Source organism: Seriola lalandi, unplaced genomic scaffold, assembly GCF_002814215.2.
Source record: "Seriola lalandi dorsalis isolate HSWRI2012SDOR001 ecotype SW California unplaced genomic scaffold, Sedor1 jcf7180002054569, whole genome shotgun sequence".
Lineage (NCBI taxonomy): Eukaryota > Metazoa > Chordata > Actinopteri > Carangiformes > Carangidae > Seriola > Seriola lalandi.
In genome coordinates, this window is record NW_019525122.1 from 59,878 (window position 1) to 76,274 (window position 16,397).

At 43.8% G+C, this 16,397-nt stretch overlaps 1 protein-coding gene across 4 annotated transcripts; it reads left to right on the top strand.

The window, feature by feature from the left end:
* The first annotated feature begins 118 nt into the window (after positions 1 to 118).
* LOC111662801 (protocadherin gamma-C5-like) lies at positions 119 to 15,875 on the top strand. 4 transcript variants are annotated; one of them, XM_023416782.2, is made up of 5 exons: positions 119 to 2,837; positions 8,013 to 8,071; positions 9,090 to 9,143; positions 11,443 to 11,540; positions 13,163 to 15,875. In XM_023416782.2, the coding sequence occupies exons 1-5, from the start codon at positions 375 to 377 to the stop codon at positions 13,444 to 13,446; spliced, it is 2,958 nt and encodes a 985-aa protein (XP_023272550.1). In that variant the 5' UTR covers positions 119 to 374; the 3' UTR covers positions 13,447 to 15,875. The 4 variants fall into 4 exon arrangements, with proteins under 4 accessions (XP_023272550.1, XP_087032880.1, XP_023272551.1 ...); XM_087176754.1 differs by having other exon boundaries at positions 121 to 2,837; positions 13,166 to 15,875; XM_023416783.2 differs by lacking the exon at positions 9,090 to 9,143 and having other exon boundaries at positions 122 to 2,837.
* Positions 15,876 to 16,397: the final 522 nt, after the last annotated feature.

Here is a 16,397-nt window from a genome sequence, read left to right on the forward strand (position 1 = left end):
TGTGTGTGTGTGTGTGTGTGTGTGTGTGTGTGTGTGTGTGTGTGTGAAAGAGAGCTGTGTGACAGCACTGGTCCAGCCCTGTCTTCCAATGAGAGGGAAGGCCTCCGTGGCCTCTCCCCGCCCACGAGGGGAGTGAGGCGGTGGAGATAGAGCAGAGAGTTTCAGTGGAGACGGAAAATACTTTGATTTTCGTCCTGGTTTTCTCCTTAAAGTCGTCCGTCATGATCACATCAAAACTTCCCATCGCTCTGTTTTTAAAACGGAAATGTTTACCATCGAACCTGGTAGCCTCGTTTTAATACCACTATGGATACGTTACGGTGAAAGAAGAAGTTAGAAACTTTCCCATTCCCCGATCCTCGGAGCGCAGCACAATGGACTCCAGACAGAGGAAGCGCTCCGGAGGAGGGAGGCTGTGGAGGATTTGCTTTTATCTAGCTTGCCTCTCCTGTGCGTCCGCTCAGCTCAGCTATTCCGTATCGGAGGAACTAAGCCCGGGCTCTGTCGTTGGGAATATCGCTAAAGATTTGAGTCTCACTGCACAGCGGATTGATCAGAGAAGGTTGCGGGTGGTCTCGGAGTCCACAACGCAGTACTTTGAGGTAAAGCAGGCCACCGGCGATTTGGTTATTAAACAAAATATTGACAGGGAGCAAATGTGTGAACTAAGTTCAACATGTTCACTACACCTTCAAATACTTATGGAGGATCCTTTAGAAATTCATCGCGTCGTGGTGGACATTCTGGATGTGAATGACAATGCACCGCAGTTTTCTACCAGCAACATTTCTTTGGAAATATCAGAGGCGGCTGCGCCGGGCACGAGGTTCCGTTTGGAGAGCGCACACGACCCAGACGTGGGTACCAACTCGTTACGCACTTACCATCTCGCAGCAAATGACTTTTTTACTTTGAATGTGGAAAGTAAAAGTGACGGCAGCAAATTTCCAGAGCTAGTGGTGGACAAACCTTTGGACAGGGAGACGCAGGCCAAGTTTCGCCTGTTGCTCACTGCTGTAGATGGGGGTCAGCCTGAGAAATCTGGCTCAACACTTCTGCTCATTAAAATTCTGGATGTAAATGACAATGCTCCCGTCTTTGACGAACCGGTAAAGAAAGTTAAGCTATTAGAAAATGTTGCACGGGGCACTTTAGTAACTAAACTGAACGCGACTGATGCGGATTCGGGTAACAACGGAGAAATATCTTTCCTGTTCAGTAAATATACACCGGAACGGGTTCTCAGACTTTTCAGTGTGGATTCTAAAAGTGGGGAGATCCGTGTGAAGGGTGATGTAGATTATGAGAAAGCTACTGCATATCACATCACCGTGCAGGCCAGAGATGGTGGCTCTCCTGCTATGGAGGGCTCCTGTAACGTCATCGTGGACATCATCGATGTGAATGACAACGCACCAGAGGTGACACTGACATCATTGACCAGCCCTATCAGAGAGGACTCTGCACCAGAGACAGTGATAGCGCTCATAAGTGCACGGGATCTGGACGCTGGTGAGAATGGGGAGGTCACATTAACTGTCCAACCAGGTTTGCCATTCAAACTTAATTCAGCTTTTGGCATGCATTACAGCCTCATCACTGCTGGCAACCTGGACCGTGAGACTGTCCCAGAGTACACAGTGGTCATCAGGGCAACTGATGCTGGTTCCCCTCGCCTTTCATCACAAACTACCTTTGTGGTAAAGCTCTCCGATGTGAATGACAATGCTCCCACCTTCTCTCAGCCTTCATACTCTGTGGACATCCCGGAGAACAATGCTCCCAGTGCCCCCATCGCTGTTGTTTCAGCCACTGACCCAGACCTTGGCGACAATGCTCGCATCTCTTACTCCATCCTTCCCAGCATGGTCCAGGGCTCACCTATTTCTTCTTATGTCTACATTAACCCAGAGAGTGGCCACATCTACAGCATGCGCTCTCTGGATCATGAACAGCTTAACGCTTTCCGTATTGAGGTGCAGGCCCGGGATGCTGGGGTGCCCCCACGGACAGCCAACGTCACTGTGCATGTGTTTGTGGTGGATGTGAATGACAATGCACCAGTGATTGTACACCCCTCTTACCCAAAAGACAAAGGATTACACCTCAATGTCCCACCGTCAGCCAGCCCAGGACACTTCATAATTAAACTTGTAGGGATGGATGCAGACAGTGGGCACAACGCATGGCTGTTTTACTCTATCGGCCCTGGACCAAATTCCGGTATGTTCCGTATTGGGGCGCACACCGGGGAGCTCCGCACAACCCACAAGTGGGCTGAGGAGGAAGGGGGCTCAGTTTATGACATTGTGGTCATCATTCAGGACAATGGTGACCCACCAAAGTCCAGTTCTGTGAACATTACAGTAACTGTGGATGAGAAGGGCACAGCCCACGATGCTCCAGCAAGCCCTCGCCACACACCCTTTTACCACCGCACCGGGATGTCGGACATCACCCTGTACCTCATCATCTCTTTAGCCTGTGTATCAGCTGTTTCCTTTATCACCTTTGTCATCCTCATGGTACGCTGCCTAAGGCACCGTGACCCAGGCCTGGGAGGCTCTGACTGCTGCTGCTACGGTCGCCACAGGTCCAGCCGCTATCATCAGAGGCCCAGCAAGGACCTGCACCTGCAGCTCAACACTGATGGACCCATACGTTATATGGAGGTTGTGGGAGGCCCCCAGGAGCCACACACACGCACTTACAGGCCCTGCTATTCCACCATATCCAGCCGAAGTGACTTTGTATTTATGAAGACACCCATGCTGAGTCACAACAACACACTCAACATGACACTCAGCAGGAAGCACCTTATGAACTCAGCCAGTGAGGTGAGGCCTCAAGTGAGAGCTGGGATAGCATTTGTGGAATATGCCATGGTGGGATGAGACCAATACATGTGTTTCAGTATGGATGTATGGGATTTGGAGGTGCATAAGTATCTAAAACATTTGTTTCATGTGCAGTTTTGATATTGTGATGGTACATCTGTAAAGGGAGCAGGTTAGTAACATTGTTGTGATGCTTTGACTCCCGACAGTAGAATAATAACCTAGATTTCTTCAGTCACGTAGCTCTGCAGTATTTTAGATGAAACCACATTTGTTTTAGCAGAAGAATCTTCCTACATGGTGAAAAGCTCTTAGCGCTTTGTACACCTACTAGAGGTTTGGGCAGAGTTAAGAGTGTGCTTAATATTTAATCTGACCCAGTGCTAGGAAATGTGGTCACTATCTCTGACTTTCAGTAACTAAACTGGCAGAGAAGAACTGTTCTTTATGGATAAGAGAGGTGCAGATAGAGAGGAAGAGGCTGAAGATAGCTGAAGAAATGGCAAAGAAAGAGGAAAGGGGGAAACATAAGTGCTTCTAACAGATGGAGAGGAGGAGACAAACAGATGAAAATAGGTCCTGCAGTTTTGGCTCAGTGGAATGGCTGGGAGACAGAGGGGAACAGGATGACAGAGGGAGAGATTGGGGGGGTTGAAGGAGAGGAAAGGGGCCAAGGAAATAAAATGGTAAGAGGGGTGGGGAAAAGAGTCAAAGAATAAAGCAGTAGCTGAAAAACAGGAATTCATGGGGTCAGTGGCCTGACCCCTGACTTCCTGTTGTCCTCTGAACTTTTGGTGATTGGTTCTAGGACTCAGCATCACATGACTGAGTTTCTCACTGTGCAGCCTTTTCTAATCTTCATGTTTAGAACCTTCTTTCTTATGTGTTCAGAGTTGGGTGTAGAGGAGGGAAAACCAATAATCACATGCACACACAACCCATTTAGTGGTTTAATGTGATGGAAGCACTGCCTGGGATAGAAAATGGCTGACAGTGCTCTCACCAGGATGAGTCGATTTTAGGGAATTTGGTGAAAAAAAAAAAAAGCTTTCTCATCCTTACTCCATTCATCCTCAGTCATATCTGTGATGTTTTGGTGGTAATCATTTCTTCTCCACACAATAGCATGTTTTCCCCTTCAATATAATTTCATTCTCCTGTTTCTCATGAGTCTGTATTACACAGGCTCTCTCTCACCACGCCGAATTAGGTTGTCCCTGAGGTCAGCAGGGTACCATCTGTCTCCCTGCTCTGGTGACACGTGTGCAATGAAGACAACAGAGGAAAAGAGGTAGAGGGATAGATAAAGGGAGAGGAAGGATGGCTTTACGCACATGTGCCACAGCGACAGACGGCACAGGCTGTAATGGCTTTAGAGCGGCAGCTATCACTGTGGGTGTTTATGTGCTTGTGCGTGAGATTGTGTGTAAAAAGCATCAGGCACGAGGAGCCCTCCAGTAGTGTGTAATTTTAGCAGGACCCTGGGGCCTTCCCACTGCCCTTCTTTGTATCCTCTGTTCATTTGCAGTGTGCTGTTTTGGCACACTCTCTTTAACTGTGTGCTAACACAGGAAGTTTGGGAAAAATTGGCTCAGGAAAATTACGTGTAATCCTGATATCATGAATCTCACTCACCAAGTTAGCTGCATGTCATCATAGCGCTCTTTTATTTTTTCAGTTTATCACTTTTGTCATTATCTGAACACTCTCATGACCATCAGTTAGTTTTTCGGTCTTTGAGTCTATGGGAGTTTATAAGGGTTGGCACGTGCATGGAGTTAGGTCAAGTGTTTTGTAAATATACTTTTTTATGGACAATAAAGCTGCACATGTGACAAACCGGCTCATGCAGTTGAGTGAAACTGTCCTCAAGGGTTTTGTCTGTTTAGTCATGATGTTTGTTTAAGGGAAAAGAATATTAAAATCGAGCACTACCCATTATGCTTTTCTCTTGTGTCAGTGCTAAGGTTTTCCCTTATAGTGAACTAATGGTGTAATGGATCCGGCAATTTAGAGGTTAAACATCCTGATTTCCACTGGCCTAATCATTGCCTAGCATTAAAGAACACTGTCTTTGGCAAAAATGTGAGATTTCTGGGAAAAAGCATGAGGGAGTGAATGTCTGCCTCTACAGTATGTGCTGAAGGTTATACTGTATAGTGTGGTGTGTGTGCTAAAGATTATCAGAGCAACAGAATAGAAACGACTTCCTCTTTTGAGCACCAGGTGCAGTCCAGCCATGGTTCTTTTAACACCAATACGTGTGTGTGTGTGTGTGTGTGTGTGTGTGTGTGTGTGTGTGTGTGTGTGTGTGTGTGTGTGTGTGTGTCTCTTCTACAAAGAGCACCAGGTGGACCAGGTGATTTTTATATCGATTTTCCTTCTTACACCTGGACAAATATTTGTGTATCGTGATAGAAAAGCGGTTAACTACTAAACCAGATGTTTTAGCAAAGTTAACATTCACATGCTTACAAACATGCTGGATGGAGTCCAGATGTGTCCAGCACATACCCCCTGATGAATTCAGTGCTCACATAATGAATCTCTATCTCATCTTTAAAGATGATAGTGCTTGAACTGGCACACAGTATGGTGCAGTAGCTAAGGAGCTCAGTCAGGTTGTAATTCACCTGGAGATCCCTCAAAGCTCTTTGGTACAGGTTCAAGATGTAAGGGAAGCAGACTGACAGTGTGTAAAGCTTCGAGGCTGGTTTGAAAGTCTCTCTATTGGATGAGAATTGAGGCCCACAGAACTGTAAGCCCTTCATCTTTCTACAGTGGCCGAGCGTGCCAGGTAGTCTGTCTGACTTTCTCTCTCCCTCTCTCTCTCCTGCCTTTAAATTTAACTTGCACAGTGACAAAAAAAAAATCAACATCTTGGCATTTTGAATACCTTCATCTAATCTTTCTTTGAAGATCCACTGAGTTCAGAGATAATGTAATAAAGAAACAAGCACAGCTAAAGATGCTCAGATAATTGGAGCTAAATTCAATTAGATTTTGATCCCTGCATGTCATTAAACCTGGCTTGGGATTTGTTTTTCCTGGCAACTGTTGTTGTATAAACTATCCTAACCTAAGAACTCCGCAACGATTTAACTGTTTGTAGTTCAGTTTAGTGTTTGGAAATTCATCCGTTTTATTGAGTTTTTACTTAAGCATAAGAAAAATGCATTCCTATGGATATTACCTGTCTGCTTCTGATGTGTATGTGCGTCCAAGCTGTTTAACTTAAACTAGCAGTGGGGCCCGATACTCCAGCACAGAGTCTGTTACCCTTTACTCCACATGCATGGAGTGGGATCTGACCTTGGAAATGTCAAGTCTGTGTTTGTAAATGTGTGTGTGGTGAGAACGAGTCACACAGCTGGATCGCTGGGCCTCTCTGCGGATGTTTGCTTCCACTCAGTGCTGATCTTTTTCTCTCCCTACCAAAACCGAGACAGACTTAACATGCCCACGCACACATACTCATCTCTGAGTCCATTTTTAGACTCTAAACATCAATGAAGCTCTGCTCTGAAGGAGGATAAGAGTTCAAATTCGTCCTCACTTCTCATCCTCATCCACTACGGTTTCATGTTGTAATAATAACAAGTTGTGAGTTCTGGCATTGCAGTTTGTTATGAAAGGGCAAGCAGACTTGTATTCTCTTTATCTGTCTCTTTCCCAAGTGTTGAAGACTTGACTGATTGTGTTGACTGATCAAGGTGAAACAGTCTCTTTTGTGGACAACATTGAAATGTAATCCTCTGACATTCAATGAACCACAATACTTTCTTTCACTCCCCTATTCAAGTTGTTGTTGAGTTCTTTATATTTCCCTTTTTGCGGGGTGGCGGTCACTTGTCCGCGTGGATGCTGAACACTATTTCCCATTTCACTTGTTTCAACAACCCACATTTTTGTTCTTTTTGTGCATTCAATAAGTTCCCATTCATTGGTGAATTTTTTTGCTCTTTATTTACATATATTTTAATAGTCATTATAGTCACCTATTTGCTCCACAATACTCCTTTTGCATAGGTATTTTTCAGGGATTTTCTCTCTCTGTTTTCTCTCCTGCTCTTTCCTTGCTTCTTTCGATGATTCCCTCGGGTAGAACAGCACTTTTAATAATGCAGCACATCATCCTGCTGGCCTCTCTCTCCGGGGAGCTCTTGTGTCGATTAGGCGGCAGAATCTGGAGGCAAGCCAAAGGTCTATTCACCGCATCACTGCACAACAAGAGAGCCTGAGAGAGAGGGAAAAAGCTAGAGAGATGGAAAATACATGGTGACATGGCCAGTGAGGTAGAGATGGACAAGAGTGCAATGGGCTTGAGGACATTAATAGAGAGCAGCAGAGACATATAGAGATGAGAGAGGCTTTTATCTCTGTTGATCCACCTCCTTAGCCTTATCTCCATGAAGTTTTGGTTTAAAAATAACAAACAGTATTCTCTTTCAAGGACTCTGTCTGTGCTCTGCATCTATTAAAACAATTTTTAGAAGAGCCCTATAGTTACTCGCTTAACAGTGTGGGAAACTAATCAATCTCTCTCTCAAAACGTCTGGTCAGCACAAGTCACATGTGTCATAGTTTTGTTTTGCCTGCATTTTTTCACTTGTGTTCTTTTAAATTCTGTATTTTAGACAGATTTTTATGTGTATCATGATCCAGTGAGAGAATCCCAGTGAGAGATGCAAGTCCTCTGGAAGTCCAGTTCATCTTTTGGCTGCACTGGTGCATTTTTCTGGCTCCTTGCATTGTTGTACAGCTGATTGCCCACTTATGTAATTGTGTAATTCTCTTTTTGATTCTATCTGCATTTTGTATTTAATTTTTAAGCCCTATTTTATTAGCAGAGCCCTAGTTTGTGTCTTTGTTTAGCTGTGTGTCCTCTGCAGCATTTTATGCTCCACAGCTCATGGAAAAACATGGATTCCTGAGTACACAGATATTTGATGACATCTGTAACCCTTTGTTGAGCCTTGCTGAAAAAGTGAAGAAGTTTTCTAAATCACTGACTGAGACATAAAAGAATACACACAGACATGAACACCATCACACACAGATGTGCCAGCCACAAAGCCACATCTTATGAACCAAATGGTGCACCCCAAAAACGTGCTGCTACTGTTGTTGCTATGAAACTTGCATTTCATGTTGCATCTTCTGTTCTCTTCACAGCAAAAGCCCCCCAACAATGACTGGCGCTTCACACAGGGACAGAGACCTGGACCTAGTGGGTGAGTAAACTGACACACACACCCACAAATGTCAAGGACACGTTGTGCTGCAAAAGAGCAGCTTATCATAAAGGCAAAGAGAGTGACGAAGGATAAGGAGTTGTAAAAAAAAATAGGGAGATGGTTGTGCGGGCTGTAGCCATAAGAATCTGCTGCCTGCAGGGTGCTGATTTTAAAGTACTAATGACATGAAATCATTATGCAAAATCAGTAGTGAAATTTATGGTTGCATTTTATTGCATGATTCTATTCCATGAGCTCAGATTCCTGATTTACACTCCTGAATGAGCATCTCTGCCTGTTTCCAGGCTGCTTTATAAAATGGCTGCCGCTGCTTCCACTCCCCTTCCCCCTCCCCTCCTGTTCCTCTCCTCTCTGCGCTCTCTGAGCCTGTGCGCCATCACTCAGTACTACTGATGAGGGACGGTGACCAGAGCTAGTGGGGGGATGGGAATGTGTGTTTATCCTTCTTGCTCTCTCTTCTATCTGAGCAGTCGGACTGACTGAAATGTAATTTTTGACATCAGTTATTTACCCATCAAGTGACAACAGATGAATTGTGTTTCTCTATTTCAGTTGTGTGTGTAATTGAGTGTGTTTGTTGCTATTTGCCCATGTTGTGTGGGCTAAAATGGAGTGCCTGCAGTTACATTTTTCACAACAACGATTGCACAACACCTTCTGTGAGTTGAGGTTTCTCTCTGAAACATATCAGCTGGGGCAAAAAGTCCTATTGAGCCAAGTCAGGAAGATGTTAGACACACACATGCACAAGCCACTGCAGTTTTAGAAGACCACTGGGATTACAGATACATTGGACATAATTCATGTCTGTGGTCAATAAAACGAAAACTAACCTCCCATCTCTGGTATTTTAAATTTAAATTACAGACTCAACATATTTTCCACACAGATCTAGAGCACAATATCTCAGCAATTTCCTTTTTTTACACTAACCCCAACCTTCAGTCAAATACAACATGGTTCTTTCAGCCTGTATAACTTGTTGTGTTTTTAGTCCCCACATGCCATACGGTACACACATACGATGGACGCCGAAGAGTGGGACAAGGTACCAATTTAGACGTAGACATTGTATGGTCCCTTTGTGTCCTTAGTAGCTGATCAGTGTTCAGATTTCTGTAGTCAATGTTTGGTGAAAGAGCGGCCTGATCAGCTGATGAGGGCAGACAGGGGCTAAAATCCTCTAGGTAGTGCACTGCAGTTGAGTGCTGTGCTGTGTGTAGATGTACCTAACCCATAGCTTCTGTTAGTCTCCCTAAAAGTTTGATGGGGTTTGTTGATCGATGTGCATAGGCCACAATGCCTGCTGTGGCGTAGAAAGGATTGTGACACTTTTGAGTTTGCGTGCAGTGTTTTGTAGATTTGCTATGCCTTGTATGTGTGCTTATTACATATAGTCATTATAGTCTGAGAGCTCTTGTTTTCTCTCCCTTTAGGGGACTGGCTTACCATGCAGTGTTGCCTTTGATGTTCGTCTGTGATGGTTGTAGCTCAACATCACCACGTGTGGCTTTTTCATGAGATTTATCACCTGGATGACAAAAGATAGAGACAGTGAAAACAGCCATTTGATGATTGATTGCTTTAAAACAGAGAGTAGAGGAAAACACACATTCAGCTCTTGAGGTCAACATGCAGAGGAGACAGATGCCAGCATGTGCACCATGTGACTGGCTTTATCAGCATAAATTAAGGTTTAGGTTACTGTCTGGAAGGTTCTCTGCTAAATCCTTGGAGATAAAACATGTTGCATAAGGTTACAGAGGAAAATTGATAGCAATGTCTGGCCAACCAAGGACATCCCTGTGGACTACAGTTCACAATCTTGCCCACAGGAAGTGATAATCCCGACCACAGGAAGCGCTTAACGCAACCACAGGATGTGATAAGCACAGAGAGACGCTAATTTGGAACAAGTGAAGCATTCCCTTTTATCTTTACTGATGTGAAGAGGCACAAAATGGCTGCCCTGGCTTTACTGACCGTGCTCTTATGCAGCCTGTTTCTCATTGGCTGTCTGGCACAGGACGTACATGTTTCTCTCCCTCAGTCTCTCTCTGGCACTGAAGTGAAAACCACTTCAGAGTTTTGGCTGTGTGATTTGGCAACCTGCTTTTGAACAGAGCCCAGTTTTTGTGTCAGAATTCTTTTTTCACTTTTTCCCCTCATTGTGCCCTTTACTTTCTCTTAACTCCCTTGAGCAGACCAATTTGTCCAAGGGTTTTTTAAGTTGGTTTAGTTGTAGTTGTTGTTATCGATATACATACAGTCTTGTTTTCCTCATGTTATTACTACAGCCTTTGTTAGAAGTAGGACGTAAGAAGTCAGTGTCATTGCAATCCCTAATGTGTCTATGACTGTCCTCTTTGGAGCTCTGCACTCCACCAGAAGCTTTTACCCATGTCCCTGTGGATTAATGATCCTCCATTAAACACCCTAGGGTGGTTTGCTGTTGCCCAAAACAGTCAAATAACAAATGTTGTTACACACACAGACACACAATTCAGAACGTTGAGTGAGAGAGCAGTTAAAACCATCGATGTTGTTTTTGCACTGATACAACTGAACAAGCAGTATCCATAGTGTACTGGTAGCATTAAGGTAACTTAATGATAATAATAATACTTCAGTTTCACTGACAACTAAAGCCACCATCTAAAAAGCCAGATTTAGATGTTTTTTAGCACTTTGTGAACAGGAGCAGGGCCAGGATTAAAGTACTGTGACCTAGTGGTCAGTTGTGGAGCTTGTGCTGGTGTGTCACAAGTGTGGGAATGGAAGTAAGTAGGTGAGCATAATAGATCGCAGGTCTGCTTTCTCCTTTGTTGCCCCCACATGCAAATTGCAGACTTTATATAAACAAGCCTTTGAAGGTGAAGTTTGCCCAGATGGAAATGTTCAGTGCTCACTGAGCGTTGCATGTGTGACTATGCAGACAGCTATTTCCTTTAAAGGTGGGATCATTAAATATTTAATCAGATTTACTAGACTGCACAGCGTTCATGATCATACCAGAGCGAGTGTGAATGTTGTACAGTGTTTACTGTGTGTACAAACTCGCTTACTACTGTGTGTGTCTGTGTGCAGACACATTTGTACATTCCTTAACAAGAGTGTGTTTGAGAGTGTGTGTTTGTTTGCGACACACCCTGTTTTGTAAACTCTACATGGTCCTTGTTATCCTTGCTGAGTTCTCCTCAGGCTGTGTACCTCACCATCAGCTGCTTTGCCTTTACATCGTAAACCACCAACTGTCAAACCAATGAGCTAAACACACACACATACACACACTCTACAAGACAAACCACCAGGTATTTACACTTGCTCTCCTCTTGTTTTCGCCACAGGGCAACTGGAGGACCTGAGGTTGCCATGGGAACTGGCCCCTGGCCCCAGCCCCCTACTGAAGCTGAGCAGCTCCAGGCCCTGATGGCTGCAGCCAACGGTGAGTCCTATACCTCATCGCCGTTTTCCTCCCTATCAATTCATCTTCTCTTTTCTAAACTAATTTCTATCTGTTTATCAGATCAGTCAGTGTGCGTGGGCAGTGGTTGTTTATCTAGGTTCCTGCTTGTTTGCAGGGCAACTAGCCAGATTTACTTATTGATAAACTCCTCTCTGCCCACATTGATGTTTCCATGTTGTGGCTGTGTCCAAGCAAATCATCCAGAGGAAGACACAGATGATATTCAGACAGTGAATATAGCTACCTGCAGTTCTTCAGATAAACAGTACAGTTGATGTGTTGAATTCAACAACATCACAGGGATGCATGTTTCCACTCATACACATTGATCACATGCAGCAACCTTCAGGCTCCTACACAACCAAAGATTCCCATATTGCACAACACATGTGCAACTCCTCCTCCTGCTCTCCTACCCCTCTGCTCCTGCAGTGACGGCCTAACCAGCACTGAGGGGACACACTCACAGTGACTCATCTTTGGGCTGTTACTATGGAAGCCTTCGTAATCACATGGAAAAATACACAAAAAATTGGCTTTGAAAGCAGGCACAGACTATAATGACAGGCAAACACAAAACAACACAGAAATGAAGGAGGCACAAATTCAACAAGATTTATTGCCAAATAGAGTCAGGTCATTGTTTCCACTGTTATTTTAACTACTGACACATCACATGCTCACCCTGCCCTCCTCTTGGATACTGCACCGGACGTTGTGTGGAATTTTTCCTCGGAGTGAACAGAGAGAAAAAATTCTCTGTCTTGGTCTGAGTGGTAACCTGCATGTCAGCACAAAGTTAAACAGAACACACAGTTAGCGTCATCAGGAAAGAAAGAAAAAAACAGTGCATGTGATAAATACTGAAGGTCGTGTCTCCTCTATGCTTAATGTCATTGTGTTGATAAAGATGATGCTGGAGAAATTCCATAATTAATTAAAGCACTGAGTGGGAGCAGAAAGTGTAGTAAAAAACAGTTTTCAGTATAAAGCCAGTACAGTTAGCATGTCAGTTTTCCTTGTACATATGTGTGTTTATATAGGCTGAGAGGAACTACAGGATGGGGGAGGGAGCGTTTGTGTCTCTGGCTCTGCAATGCAGGGGCTGTGGGAGAATTATGAGCTTAGCAGCTACGTCATTCACACAGACTCGGGGCATGTGTGACAGAAAACCAGAAACACAGAGGAGTGTGCTGGGGAGACTGTTTCATCATTCCTGTAAAAAAAAAAAAAAAAAAAAAAAAAAAAAAATCTGCACGCAATGAACCATGTTGTAACATCTCTTCTGCCTCTTTTGCTCATATTTTTTCTAATCATGCCCTTGGTTTTTAGTTAGCTTACAACAACCTTGTGTTTTTGCCTGAGCGTGTTTGAATTAAATCTAATGTTCACACTGAATCTCCCTTTAATCAAGTACTTTATACCTTATAAAAGCTATAGCAGTAGTTTTGTCTCCTTTTATGACCTCTTTTCATTTCTCAACCTCTGTGTAACACTGTCATACTAAAAACCTTCAAATTCTTGTTGTCTAACAAGTTTCATCCCTCTCTCCTTCTCCCTCCTCACCCCTTATTCCCCCACTCTGTCTCTCTTCCCCCCAGAAGTGAGTGAGGCTACGGCCACCCTGGGGCCTGGCACCATGGGCCTTAGCACCCGCTACAGTCCCCAATTCACTCTGCAGCACGTGCCTGACTACCGCCAGAACGTCTACATCCCCGGCAGCACTGCCACCCTGACCTCCAACCCCCAGCAGCAGCAGGCCACAGCCCAGCAGGCCACCCAGCAGGCGCTGCCCCCGCCCCAGGCCTCAGCCCAGCCCGAGCCCCCCAAGGCCGCCCAGACCCCTGCCTCCAAGAAGAAGTCCACCAAGAAGGAGAAGAAGTAGATTCTGGACGGAGAGAGGTAGAGGAATGATAAACCTGGCCTGATCTGATGAGAAATTCAACCCCCCATATCCCCCCATTAGGTATCTGACTGCTCTGCTGTCACTCATGCTAGCCACGGTCTAAATATTGACAGCAAATCTTTTGGCCGCACGGACGATGTTGATGAGAGTGTCTTGAAGAATCTGAATGTGTTCAAGGCTGTTGCTGGTGTTGGTAACCTGTGCTGTGCTAAAAGTCTGGTATTGCTCATGTAATCTTTGTTGGTAGATATTTTTGGCAGGGTATGGGGGGTTATTGTGATTTTGTTTTTTTTTTTGTTTTTTTTTGGCATACTCAAATGAACTTGGACAAAGAGATTCAGTGTAACGAACCTTGCTGGAATGACTTTACGCAGTGATGTATTAAGAGATGAAATGTTAATGTCTTTCATGTTGGAGTTATTGTCCTCTTTCCCTGAGGTGGGAATTCAGCTATTGTAAAGTACGCTAGTTGCCATCCATTAGATTCCTATATAGGGTCAGCCTCGCAGGGTCTTAAAGCATAAGTCCTGTGGCTATAAGGCTGTTGTTTGACAGGTATTACAAACTCTTCTGCATGCTCTTTAAGGTTCAAACCACATATACTAGTTTAGAGTTGCAAACTATGCATTGCAAAAGCAAAGAGGAGGACATCCTGAATCTATTATCCTCCCTCCAATCGCAGGTCAATATAATGCACATGTAGCATTTACTTGACACAAAATGAAAATTACTTTTGTAATCATAGTTTAAAAGATAAGATTTAAATCTCCTGTTATTTTTATGACCTGAGCATGCACCCAGAGGAAGGGCTGGCAGAGGGTGGAGTGGCACGGCATTGTGTCGTGGAGTCATGAGCCATGCTGTCCATGCAGGTGGTATAGCAGCAGGGACTGGCTTCTTGTATAACATCTCCAGATGGGCACAGACATGTCCCGCACCCTCTACTGTCCCCTCCTCATACCCAGCTCGTGTCCTCCCCTCACTCACTACCCCACGTTGAGAGCCAAACAAAGAGAAATGCACTGTTCGTATTCTGAAGTTGAGATGATGTAGGGGTAGTAAATCACTTTGGTCTTTAGGGAAACACGTAGATGTGGTAAACTTAAGTGCTTAGGAGTTTCTAGACACTTTGCAGGCCTCTAGGGCCTCGATGGAGTATTTCCCCTCACTATCCTGAAGTGCTGAAGAAACTTATTGATGTGACACAGTAACGTTTTTTGTTAATTTGGGAGATAATGATTCAATAGCATAGAGGAACTGTTTGTATAAGAAATGAAGTCTTTACTTTGCCGTCCATCTGTCTGTCAGGCTCTTGGCCAGATACAACTGCATGAGACATGGCAGCTTGCAGGCTGGGTCGGGGGAGTGGAGGGGGTTGTGGTTAAGGGTAAACAGATTGAGGTGGCACCATTACATCAATCAAGGGGGTGGGGAACACCCATGGCTCTTACCCACTGAATGTACAGAGGAACCACTGTTGACCCACCCACCCCCTAAACTTTCTCTAATGCACTGACCCAGGTAGAGGTCAACAGAGCCAAGCACAGCTGTCCCTGTTTGTGAGGAGACGCCACTCGAGAGCCCTTTGAAATATCCTCCTCCACTGAAATCAATGGGAAACCTCAACCTCTCTACCACTCACCTTTCCCCTTCACTCCCTGGTCCTGTGAGGCTCTTCCCCACTGTAAATAAACTCAAGTCCTGTCGATGGTATGAGCCAGTTGTTTGTATAGTAGGGACCACGTCCAGCATTTTCAAAATAAAAGTCCCTCTCCACAAGGCGTGGCTTACTACTGGAATGTGTTGCATTTTGTTTTTCAAGAAAAATAAGAAAACCACAGTTTGAAAAAAAAAAATCAATAATGAATAAAAATCTGAGATGTTCTTCAACAGTTTGTGTTGCAATGTAGTAACTAAGCACCATGGAAGCCAACTAACTCTTCAGTGTAAATAAATGAATTAAAGATAACTTTAGATAAGTAAACAAAGTGACACACGTAGACTAGTTAACTTGTGATATGTGTTGCGCATATTTTTGTGTTCATTTTCTCTCTACTATCTTTTATCACCCTGTAAAGAAAACAAAAAAATATGGAAATGTTTCTATCCTTCTGTAACCTCTTAATGTTCTTTTGCGGTGATTTTATCCTGTGCATTTGTGAAAGAATGCCTCTCATTCTCTTTCTGTCCATATGAACAAATGATTATAAATATTATATATGTGTAAGTCCGTCTGCTGCTGAATTAATACTGCTCTATCCTGCTGTATTATCTTTCTTATCAAATGCTTAGCCCCCACGCTATACCCCTGTGTTACTCTTATTTTTATGCTAATATTTATATTGCTGTTTTATTTTCTCTTGGACACTGACATTTCAAATAAAAAGATTCTGAAATCATTAAAAAAATATTGTCTACATCATGTTTTTCTGCTAATGTGTATTTCTCCTTTATTAACATAAAGGCTACTGATTTCTAGTTAGTTAAATCTGTGCATCATTTACACTACCAGTAAGACCTGTGAAACCTGTGAAAAGCATTACATGCTCTAAGAGCCAGTGTGCTGTGCATCAAGAATCTTTCTTCTCTTGGGTTTTTTTTGTTTGTGTGACCCACATTCAGCAGGACTGCAGCACTCCCAAAGAAGCTTTGCTCCTGGTCCTCATCCATTGCAGGTGATCTTTGTGGCTGCGAGGCAGATAAAAGAGAACTGGTTTTAGTTCAAAATGAACATAGACTTTGCTCCTTTTAAATACTGTTCACTCATTACATGATAAATGGGAGTACAACTTTAGTGCAATGTTACTTTTGCTGATAGAATGATCCACTACTATATCAAATATAATAAGTTGTGAGTCTAATTAAGTTTAATTGACTGAATTTCCCATTTAAACATCACTGCAGCAAGAAAATGATTTAAATAAAAGGAA